The following is an 11,281-nucleotide window of genomic DNA, read 5'->3' as shown; positions in this document are numbered from 1 at the left end:
GACAGGGGCTGCTGGAGAGGGGCACGGAAATGGTGAGGGCTCTGGAGCGTCTCTGTAATGAGGAGGGACTGCGGGAGCTGGGCCTGTTTATTCCGGAGAAGACTGAGGGGGGATCCCATTAATGCATATAAATATCTCAAATGGGTGACAAGAGGACGGTGCCAGACTTATCAGTGGTGCCCAGCGACTGAACAAGGAGCAGTGGCCATGAAGCGAAGCACAAGGAGTTCAATCTCAGCATGAGGAAGCGCTTCCTTACACTGAGAGTGGCAGAGCCCTGGAACCACTGCCCAGGGAGGGTGCGGAGTCTCCCTCTCTGCAGGAAGTCCAAACTCCCAAAACACGTTTCCGTGCCACCCTCTCTGTGTGACCGTGCCCTGGCAGGGCGTTTGCACCGGGTGTTCTCCCGAGCTGCCATCCAGCCCCGACAACTCCCGGCTCCGCTCCCGCCGGCCGGGGCTGCGCGGCCGCGGCACCGCGCGCATGCGCAGGCGGCGCGCCCGCCGCTCCATGGCACAGGCGCGGTCGCGCTGTCGCTGCAGCCGCGGGAGAAGGAGGAGGAGGAGGAGGAGGGGGTCGCGGGAGGAAGAAGATGCCGGGGAAGCTGAAGGTCAAGATCGTGGCGGGGCGCCATTTGCCGGTGATGGACCGCGCCAGCGACCTGACCGACGCTTTCGTGGAGGTGGGTGGCGGGGGCAGCGGGCCGGGCCCGCGCGGCGGAGGCACCTGCCGGGCCCGTCCGGGGCGAGCGGGGAGCGCCCGGGCTGCCCCGGGGCGGCGTGCTGGGACAGCGGCCGGAGCTGCTTCGGGAAAAGGGTGCTCGCACATCGGAACGGGCTGCCCGGGGGGCGGTGCAGCCGCCGTCCCTGGAGGTGTTTCACGCTCGGTGCCGTGGTGCGCTTGGGGTGGCCGTGGTCGGTCACAGCTGGGGCTCGGTGATCGCAGAGGTCACTTCCAGCCTCTGGTTCTCTGATTAGACAGACGTGTTGCAAGGAGGGTGGCGATGTAATAAAATCATCTTTAAATCAGTTGTGTTGCTGAATACGAGTGGTTGTACAGGCTTTACTTTTAAGGCCAATATTCATCTTTCCTTTTAAAATACTTGAAATACTAAAATATTTTCAGAAGGGGCTTTTAGTCAACAAATACTTAATATTATTTGCGTGTTTAAATCACTTTATTGCACCCAGAGTGTCTAGCTCAACCTTCTTTGCAGTCACGTAGTTTGCAGGCAATATGTAGGGTCTTTCTCAGGAAGGGATTATAAAATAAGTAGAAGTGCAAAATAAGTGGAATTATTTAAGGCCCAGGTTGGATGGGGCTCTGAGCAATGTGATCCAATGGGTGACATCCCTGCCCATGGCAGGGATGAATGAGATGGACTTTAGGGTTCTTTCCAATACAAGTCTTTTTATGACTTCTGTTACAACATCCTTATGTTTTTTGATTCATTCTTTCCAATACGAATGACTTAGAACATTTCAGAAGCAGTCCATAGATTCGGGACTCATACTTTGAGAAAAATCAGACTATTTAAAAATGATGTGCTGTGGAAATGCATATCTTGTGCCACAAATACTGATTGAGGCGTACCACAAATGAGTGGTTGAAGTTGGCATGATACTAGAATTAAGGTAGGAAGACAGAATGCCTTTCTGGACCTGTATACACTGGAAAATATGATAATATTCATATAAAAAAAATGGGGTATATAAGTCCTGATTTAATTTGGCCCTTAAAAATATGGTTGATGTTAGACTCTAAGGGCATTGCTTAATGGGAGAGTAAGCTGGGGGTAAAGTGAAGGTGTATTTCAGCTTTTCAGTGGAGCAGAAATAGCACATAATTTTATTTTATTACATGAAACGTAGCATTTCACTGTTTTGTCAGCTGTTTCATCCATCAGGTTTTAATTTTTAAAAGCTTCTCTTGTAGGCTGCCTGTTAATCCAGTTTAAAATTACAACAAGTCTGATGCTTGCTACTAGGAGACAGAGAAAACAGGACTAGGAAATACAATTCACCAAGTTTCATTTGGCCTGTTTTTACTCTGTGTTAGGAGAAACAGCTCTCCTCTTCTGTGGGTTACTTGTTCCCAGCCCTACTGTCAGTGTAGCAAAGTAGATTTTTGAAATTCATATAGTAAAAGAGTAGCGTAGCAAAAAAGGAAAATAAACGTTTTAATGAAGATCAGTTTGCTTAGCTGGGTTGACATGCAGTTCCATGGGTCTCTTGGCACAGATAAGGGTATAGAAATACACAGATGGGAACCTTGCTTTTAGGGTTGTTAATTAGGAACAGTGTGAAGTAACTTCCCTTTCCATGTGTGGAGAAGGCAATACAGCAGGTGAGATTTATTTCAAAATGAATTGAGCTTGAAACTATTGTTTAATTTTTCTTTGTGAGATTGCTGAAAAACTTTACAATGTGTTTTTCCTTAAATAAAAATGCAAAGCAGTTTTTAAGGTTCTAGTTGTTTACTAACCTTAAATTTCCTTGTTAAATATTGCAATATAAACTTAGAACTAGAAAAGAAAATGAGAAGAGACTTAAGAGCTCTTACTTGGCTCAGGTTATGCAACACTTGGACTTCACTAACGTGAGCACAATGATCCTTGTCCCAACTCAGAATATTTTGTTACAATTTCTTCCATAAATGTGCTTTTAACTTTGCACAGTGGACAGCAGTGTGGTGTTGTATTCTCTCTACCAGCTTCAAGGAACGAGCTGGAGTGCTGGGGAAGCTCAGTTATAGCTGCCTGGGGCTCTAAGGGAGCTGATTTACTCCCAAGATAACGCCTTGAAATGGGCTGGGTGGAGCTCAGGACTGTTGGATCCTGGCAGCCTCTGGAGTCAGAGCTGGTATTTAATCGGTAGCTCCCTTACAGCCAGTGCTAACACCACCTTGTTGTAGTTAAACAAGTGCAGCATCTCTTCAAAGCTGGGATATGCACCTGTGCAAAATAATCACTATGTTATTGAAATGTACGAGGTGGTCACTTAACACTGTCTTGGGCAAAATTACCACACAGCATTCAAATCCAGGCCTAAATTCAGTTTCCACACTGCGTTTAGCCTTTTAAAAGATAAAAGCTGTCAAAAGCTACACACCTCTAACTCCTGCATTTCTTTTCTACCTGCCTACTCATTATTTTCCTAAAGAATCTTGAATAAATTTAAAAATGTAACTTTGAGTATTTTTAAGTACCTGCTTTGAGGTGAAGTGCTTATTTTTTTGAGAGGCAACATTCAGAGAACTGCAAGGGTTTGTAAATGGTTTGAAATGAAAGCTGCAGTGAAATAAAGGCTCTTACATGATGCTGTGTGGCTTCCTGATGTATGGAGCATCACAGAAATTCAGTTGCACTTTAAAAAAGCTAACAAGAAGCCCCCACAAAACCCAAAATGGGCTTAGCCTGAAATAGATGCCTGTGGAGACCATATGGTTACTGCTGAAGTGGGTTATTATGTGGCTGAAGGTGCAATGAGCAATAAAAGTATGGAAAATATTCAATTTTTAGTAGTCCTCTCTCTGTATATCTCAAATCCAGTTTATTTTTTTTTATTTATTTCATCAATTGTCTGTGAAGCTGATTGAGAAATCCTAGAGAGAAGAGTAATAGGTCATAAACATTTAGAATCTATCAAAGTTCAGAATATTTTTCCTTATAGAAGGCAAGGAGAGTATGTAAAGTGACTTTGAATAGTGATATTTTTGGCTTTCAAATGATTGAGGAGGAAAATAAACAATTTTAGTAGTATGACAGGATGAGAGAGAGATTGATTGGAAATGTCATTGACACGTGGACACTGATATATGTAAATTGAATTTAAAAGCCACTCAGTGAAAACTATTTGTTGAAATATGTATTTGAAATTATTTGCATATGTCAATTAAACAAGTTTCATATTTTTTTATTAGTATTTGTAATTGCTAATTGAATGTTTGTGTTTTTAGGTGAAATTTGGAAATACAACATTTAAGACAGACGTATATCCCAAATCACTTAATCCTCAGTGGAATTCTGAGTGGTTCAAATTTGAAGTAAGTATTATTTAAAAGTTTGCCTGTAACTGTATAGGCACTCTGGTTTAGCTGCCCTTAATTAAATAATTGCATTTCCAGCAGAGAATGAGTTCTGAGCACTGAAGTGTATTTGTGTTTAAATGCACAAAGCCTTTTCAGCAAACCCAGCTCCAGTCAGACCTTGTTTGCTAAGGGTGTCTCTTTGGCTTCTTAGGAGTGTTTGTGAAGATAAAAGCTTGCCAGGTTGGATCCAGCTTAAATGTTGTTCTTAGAAAAGAGAGTACTGCAGTGAAGGTGTGGCAAAGGCAGCAGGGGTTAGGCTTTTTCAGTACAGTTATCAGTATGTATAAATGAATACATATATATGAAATTACAGGTGTTCTTGTGGGGTTTTTAAATTTTGAGCAAGGAAAGTTAATTGGTATTTGAAGTCTTACATTTGGTTGCAAAGATAACGCAAAGGAGAAAATGGAAAATTCTTGTGTGAAGATTACAAAATAAAGAGCTTGGACAACAATTGTTGGACACTTTCTCTTCTTGATTCCTTATGTAATAACGAGGGCACTCAGCATTTTCCTGTAATTGCTTGTTGCTTTCCAGGATCTGATTTGTTGATGTCCTTTGACATTATGCCCTGAACAAGCGTTTACATGTTTCTTTCATTTTTTTACTACTTAAAAGAATGAGGATTATGTTTAGAATAAATAAGTTATTGTAACACTTGAATGTGTAGTTCTGGTTAATTTACCGTGCTCTAAGGCAATATCACAATTCTGCAAGCACTTAGATGAGTCATCTCATTGCAGTTAGCAAACTTAATTCTTGGTTTGTGACATTGAACACAAAAATTTGTGGAATGGCTGTCTTAGTCCTAAAAGAAAATAGTCATTATCTGTAGATGGATTATTGCATTTGTTTAGGAAATTGCATGTGTAGAATTACTGAATTTTTACTGCAGGCTGTGTAAAATACCTCCTTTTAAGCCACTGACCAGTGATGAGAACACCATAAACTTCAGAGCATAATAGTCCTCTGCAGTATTTTATCTTAAATTTTCTTTCTTTCTTTTCCTTCCTTCCTTCCTTCCTTCCTTCCTTCCTTCCTTCCTTCCTTCCTTCCTTCCTTCCTTCCTTCCTTCCTTCCTTCCTTCCTTCCTTTATTTATTTATCAATATATATTGTGGAGATAGGTGGACAGACAATATTTTAAATGTGACTTAAAATATTGTGGAATTTTAAAATGAATAATCTCTGTAATGGTGCTTTTCTGTTCTTCTCCCAGTGATAGCTCTGTTTCCAGGATCTTACCAGTCTCTGAAGGATAAAACCAAAAAATGAGTGAAAGTTGTTGTTTAGAATTTTAGAATGTTGTTTAGCTTCAGGAAAACTGACATTACAGATTTATCTGTGTCAGGTCACTGTTCTTTACTCACTCTCTTCTCCTCTGCGTTTGGTTTTCAGCACTGTTTCCCTGCACATTTTTAAGTACTCAGATTCTCTGTTAATATTTGCTCTCCAGGTGGATGATGAGGAGCTCCAAGATGAGCCTCTCCAGATCACAGTTCTTGATCACGACACGTACAGTGCCAACGATGCCATTGGCAAAGTGTACATAGATATTGATCCTCTGCTCTACAGTGAAGCAGCCACGGTTATTTCGGGGTGGTTTCCAATTTATGATACCATTCATGGTAAGCTTTGCTCATTTAAAACAGGCTTGTTTGGAATGTAATCTGCTTTGTATAATCTTGTAAGCTGTCTTCAGAAATTTGTAATAACTTTAGTTTTGGGGTTGGAAAACTACTTTCCTGGCTTTTTTCCCCTTGTTTTCTGACATGAGAAAATTTCTGGCAGGGGAGTAAAGGTTGGTGCTTGGCAGAAAGCCTTCCATAGGATTTGTGACAAGTGGGAAAAAAATCTTCACTAGTTACTGCAAATTTCAGATTAAAAAAAAGACTCAGACATATTTGTCTAATTACCATTTGTTTGCTAAACAAATGTAATTTTGCTGGGGTTACTTGAAATGTGCCTTCCTGGGATTTGGGATAAACTTCAGTTGAGATGAAGAGGCAAGGATGTAAGATCTTCAACAGGATGAAATTCCTTTTCTCTGCAGTAAGTGCTCTCAGTGCTAGGTGGATTTCATCAGAATGTCTTGTTGAAGGTATGAGAAAATGAAGGTAATGATATTTTTGCTTTTGATTTTAATGCAACAGCTTTTGTCTCAGAGAGCCAATGTCAGTTTAGAGCAATTAACTTGCTCTAAACTTGATGCTTGAATACCTTAGTGCAGAACATCTCTGTGGCTGCCATTTTCCCCCTCGTTCATTATTCAGGGTGAATTAAATGACGTAATGATGTTCAAAGCTAATTGTAAATCATTGTTGGGAAATAATTAATGGTGTTCAGCAAATGCTCATCATAACTGATGCACAGTATGTTTTGGATTTAAACCAGTTATAGTGAGCAGAAATATTAAGAAATATTGCAAAAATATTGTTTTTTAAATTACCTTTTTATCCTATACACATTTTCCTGTCACACATTTTCTTCTGGAGCTAAATGATGCAAACACTTGTTTCAGGATGTGTACAGCTGGTAGGTTAGAAAGAGTTAGATTTCTCTACATTTTTCCAGATATGTTGGTATTTCATAACTTTTTTCTATGTAAATAAAATTGGAATTCTTATATTTTCATGCTCATAGCACTAGATTCCAATTATCTTGATTCTTGGCAAACATTAATTGATACTTCCTTAAAAAACAATAAATAAAATGTTTATAAATTTGTATTACATTTTCTTCCTTTCACCTCAACATGATTTGTTTGTGAAAATATATAACCCTGAGACATTTTCTATTTTCAGTTATAATAACTGAAGGCTTCTTTCTGTTGGCATTTTGGAAGGGAGATGCAGCTGGTTTTATTACAGTAATGTCTGAGTTGAACAACAAATCCAGTGCTGCTGTTTCAGTGTCACATGCTGATGTGATAAAGGCTTCTGAAGACACAAGAGATCAGGCTCATCAAGAAGTTTAGTCCTCAATATGTCAGAACCTATAATATGTGAAATTATTTTGTTACTGGGTGGGGAAAAAGAAGAAAAAGCTCAGAACAGGAAAGTAGGGAAGTCAAAAAGGAATGGTTTTGTGTTAGAAAATACTCCATTTCTAGTAAGGTATTATCATAGTTGAAAATTAACCTTTGTCTAAAAGGACTATAATACCTTATTTTTTATATATTTCTTGTCACAGCTAAAGTATTTTGCAAACACTTCCTGTGCCACGTTGTGGTTCTAAAAAGAACCATAAATCTTTCTTCTCGGGTTGAACTTCAGAGAGGAGCTTTACTGCAGTTTTGAAATCTTTTCAGGGAGGAAATTGAGCAGAGAGAGCATCCTGCAGCAGAGACCACTGCAGCATCAAGAGTCTGATGGCTTCTCTTTCTCCAGTCTCATATTTCTTATAAAGTTCTTTTGGTGCAGATAGGCATTTGAGGAGTGTTGCTTTCATTGCTTCAGCCTCACAGGATTGGCAGAGCTAGAAACTTCTCTGAGCCAGTGTCTCTGCAGCAGACCTGAGAGGCCAGGCTATGGCTTCCTGCTCCTCTGGCATTAAATACTAATAACAGGAAATAATTTATAGGTCTAATTTTGTACTGATACAGTTATATTGTTATAACTTCTGGTATTTCATGGTTTTTTATTGATAGGTATACGTGGGGAGATCAACGTGGTGGTGAAAGTAGATCTCTTCAATGATTTAAACAGATTTAGGCAATCATCCTGTGGAGTCAAATTTTTTTGCAGTAAGTAGAGGAAAAAAGTTTATTTGGACAAAAAACTTTTTCCTTCCTATCTATGCCTCTTCTGTCTCCCTTCTCTTACCAGTTCGTTGCATAAACCTAGTGGAGATAACTTTGACACAAATTGCTTTTCTTTTTTAACACATTTTTACTGTTCATGTTTCAAAGCAATGCAAATAACTGATGGGATTTTTTAATGTCCAGAAGTTGTATTTCAGTGCCTGTGCATAAACATGTGGTTTTATTTTGGGTCCATATCTTTTTAGAGGCCCAAAGTGAAAAGGTTTCATAGTGGTATGTGCTGTAACTGGTACATTGGACAGTTATCAGGGTTCCATGATTTCACAAGCAAAACTTCCTGGGTGTGTCCACATTTTCACAGAAAATTGTCTGGAAAACTTTCTGCAATCTGTTGATGTGTAATGTCAGGTTTTTCTGGCCGTCCTTGGCTCCCGGGCCTGTCTCTTACATCTCAGTGTGTGTCTGTAACAGCTACGTCCATCCCCAAGTGCTACCGAGCAGTCGTTATCCACGGCTTCGTGGAGGAGCTGGTGGTGAACGAGGACCCCGAGTACCAGTGGATCGACAGGATCCGCACGCCCAGGGCGTCCAACGAGGCTCGCCAGAGGCTCATCTCGCTCATGTCAGGTACCAGCCACCTGCCTCTAGGGCTCACTGCCACTTGTGACAGTGCTCTGGCAGGATTCCAATAGCTGCCTGCCTCAGGAGTGCATAGGAGCTTTGTTGTTAATTGTGTTGATTTGTTTCAGTTCACAGGCTCTTCTGTTTCTGAGGATTACATATTTCTAACTGATGGGCAGTGTTAACTGGTTTTTTGGGGTTTTTTTTCACTTCTTGGTGAGGCCATGCTGCTGCCTAATTTTTTAGTTGCTTTTAGCAAGGTCAAAGAAACCTGTGAAACTTTCTCCAAGATGTTCTTAACCCATATAAGGAGTATCTCTAGAATTTTGACTCCAGCAATTAAAGTAATGCACTTCACCCTCTTTGAACTTTTTGAAGTATGTGAACAAATATGCACTTTTTCAGATACAGTTTGCATCAGTGCTTATGTTACTCATCCCATCTCTTGGAAGTCAGGCTTCGTTCATTGTTTCTCAAGCATCGTCCTGTGAGGAAAGAATTGGAGAATTGGGATTATTCAGCCTAGAGAAGAGAAACTTAGGGATGACCTTGGAGGCCTTCCAGTGCCTGAAAGGAGCTACAAAAAAGATGGGAGGGACTATTTGCAAGGGCCTGGAGAGACAAGACAAGAGGAACGGCTTCAAACTGACAGAGCGTGGGTTTGGGTGGGATATTGGGATTAAATTCTTCCCTGTGAGGCTGGTGAGGCCCTGGCACAGCTGCTCAGAAGAATCCAAGGCCAGGCTGGATGGGGCTCTGAGCTACCTGGGCTAGTGGAAGGTGTCCTTGAGATCTTCAGTAAGTGGGGCAACATAAAGATTGTGGAGATGTACCTTCATTGAGAAGGCCAGCACGCTGTGAGGGAGAAAGTGAAAGAAACTGTTGTCGTAACTAACATGAGGACATTTTTGTTAATATAGCCCCCATGTTAGTTTACAGAATCCATATTTGCATAATTCTTTCCATGCATAAATAGTGCAGGTGGATAAAGTATTCTGCTAGATTTTATTCATGGCAGAGATAAGAGGATAAAAACCAAAAAACCTCACAGGCATACTGTTTCATCTCATATAATAAAATGTATGCTATTGCAATATATTTTATTGGTGGTCACACATAAAGAATCTTGGAGAAATCTGTAACTTCTGAGAGTGAGCCCGGCTGTTTCACAGATCTTTGTCATTATGTGTTAAGTTAAAAAGAAACTTTCATACTCCATTTCAACCTTTGAGTTTTTTCAAGACTGGTACAGCCATGGTTTCAGTTAAGAAGTTTACAAGAGTAACCTGTGCTGGTAATTTTAGAATCAAACTTCAAGAAAGCAGTAGAAACCAGAGCCAGGAGTTGGACTTAGATGGTCTTTGTGAGTCCCTTCCAACTCAGGAAATTCTGTGATTCCCTGACCGTTTCATTCCACTTGATTTCTCAGCAGCAGTGACATTAGGACTGTTAGGCCAACCTTTGTGACAGAGAGGATTTTTCAGTTTGTTAACAGAGGATTTTGGAAATCTTCCATTTTTGTAGGAAGAGAGATGATATTTTCCACCTTAGTTATTACCAAGGCAATCCAGCTACACAGAACCATTAATTTTTTTATTATGTCCTCCTAAAAAAGCATTAATGACAGAGCAGTTTCTTATAGTCACAGTCTTTCAGTCCTTGTGTGCAGTTAATAGAAGTGGTAGTGTTTGGTTTGCAGTAGAGGGGCAAAAAGTGGGAAATCAGTCGAAATGTGCTTAAATAAATTGGTAAATGAAGAAATTATAGATGCATGTTAATTTTAAAGATGTCACATTGTTTTGAAGTATTATATATATATTATTATTATTAGATTGAACTATTAAATATGAAGTATTTAGAAACTCAGGTGAGTTCCACAACACAAATTGACACCCCTCTCTCTGAATAAGTAGAAAAAAGGAAAAAAAAAAGCCTAGTGGAAATAAAGGCTAGTGGGAAAAACCTCTGAAATGACATGTTGCTTTGGCAATCAGCATGGATTTGGAGAAAAAAGTAAAAAGCTGTGTGATTGGTATCACACAATGTTGTAGGAGACAGAAGTTGTGACTGGCTCCTTGGCCTAGCTGTGTAGGATTGGATTGATTACCTGTTCTGCTGACTTGGTTGGCACTCCAAAAGCTGAGTCAAAGACCACAAAAGAGAATAGAAGAAGTTCACTGCAACTCTAAGCTCTTTACCTTTTGTTTTGTAGGTGAATTGCAGAGGAAGATTGGCCTGAAGGTGCTTGAAATGAGAGGAAATGCTGTTGTTGGTTATTTGCAGTGTTTTGATTTGGAAGGAGAATCTGGACTCGTAGTGAGAGCCATAGGAACAGCCTGCACGTTGGATAAATTAAGTAACACATCAGCATTTTTACCTGCATGTAACTCCCCATCCAAAGAAATGAAGGAGTAAGTATGAATTAGTAGCTTGTAGGGAAAAAAGTTTCACTTCTCTTCCTTTCATACTCATGCAGTTTTTCATAACTGGTGTGGTTTCTTTTTTTTCCCCAGAATTTGTTTTTCTTTTGTAGTTTTATTTGTCTGCAATAAGTTTTATATTCCACAATTCTGAAAAGTTTTAGGTTGGATGAATTGTTATTTCAGTAGAAGCTGGAGTGGTAACTCTTACTTAAGGTGACTTTCTTTGTATTTATGTAGCAATAGTACTACATATCCTTGGCTTGTGATCCACCAATTTAAGTGTAATTAGTTCTACTCTGATGCTGTGTTTGTGCAATGAACATTTTTGTGAGGACCTCTCACAAATATACCTTTGGTTCAAGTTTAAATGTTTATAAGCGTGTAAG

General features: G+C 40.0%; 1 protein-coding gene across 18 annotated transcripts in view; it reads left to right on the top strand.

The window, feature by feature from the left end:
• Nucleotides 1–586: 586 nt before the first annotated feature.
• Nucleotides 587–11,281, top strand: part of C2CD5 (C2 calcium dependent domain containing 5) — a 57,436-nt gene continuing 46,741 nt past the window's right edge. For 17 of the 18 annotated variants that reach the window (XM_053942604.1, XM_053942602.1, XM_053942600.1 and 14 more), the window contains exons 1-6: nucleotides 587–682; nucleotides 3,958–4,044; nucleotides 5,545–5,716; nucleotides 7,738–7,833; nucleotides 8,323–8,478; nucleotides 10,685–10,883. In XM_053942604.1, the coding sequence (XP_053798579.1) occupies nucleotides 593–682; nucleotides 3,958–4,044; nucleotides 5,545–5,716; nucleotides 7,738–7,833; nucleotides 8,323–8,478; nucleotides 10,685–10,883 (800 nt within the window). In that variant the 5' untranslated portion in view covers nucleotides 587–592. Of the gene's footprint in view, nucleotides 683–3,957; nucleotides 4,045–5,544; nucleotides 5,717–7,737; nucleotides 7,834–8,322; nucleotides 8,479–10,684; nucleotides 10,884–11,281 lie in introns of those variants that run through there. The other variant, XM_053942606.1, reaches the window with a different exon arrangement.

The sequence above is a fragment of the Vidua chalybeata genome, chromosome 5 (genome assembly GCF_026979565.1).
Source record: "Vidua chalybeata isolate OUT-0048 chromosome 5, bVidCha1 merged haplotype, whole genome shotgun sequence".
NCBI lineage: Eukaryota > Metazoa > Chordata > Aves > Passeriformes > Viduidae > Vidua > Vidua chalybeata.
This window is presented reverse-complemented; position numbering and strand designations above follow the sequence as displayed.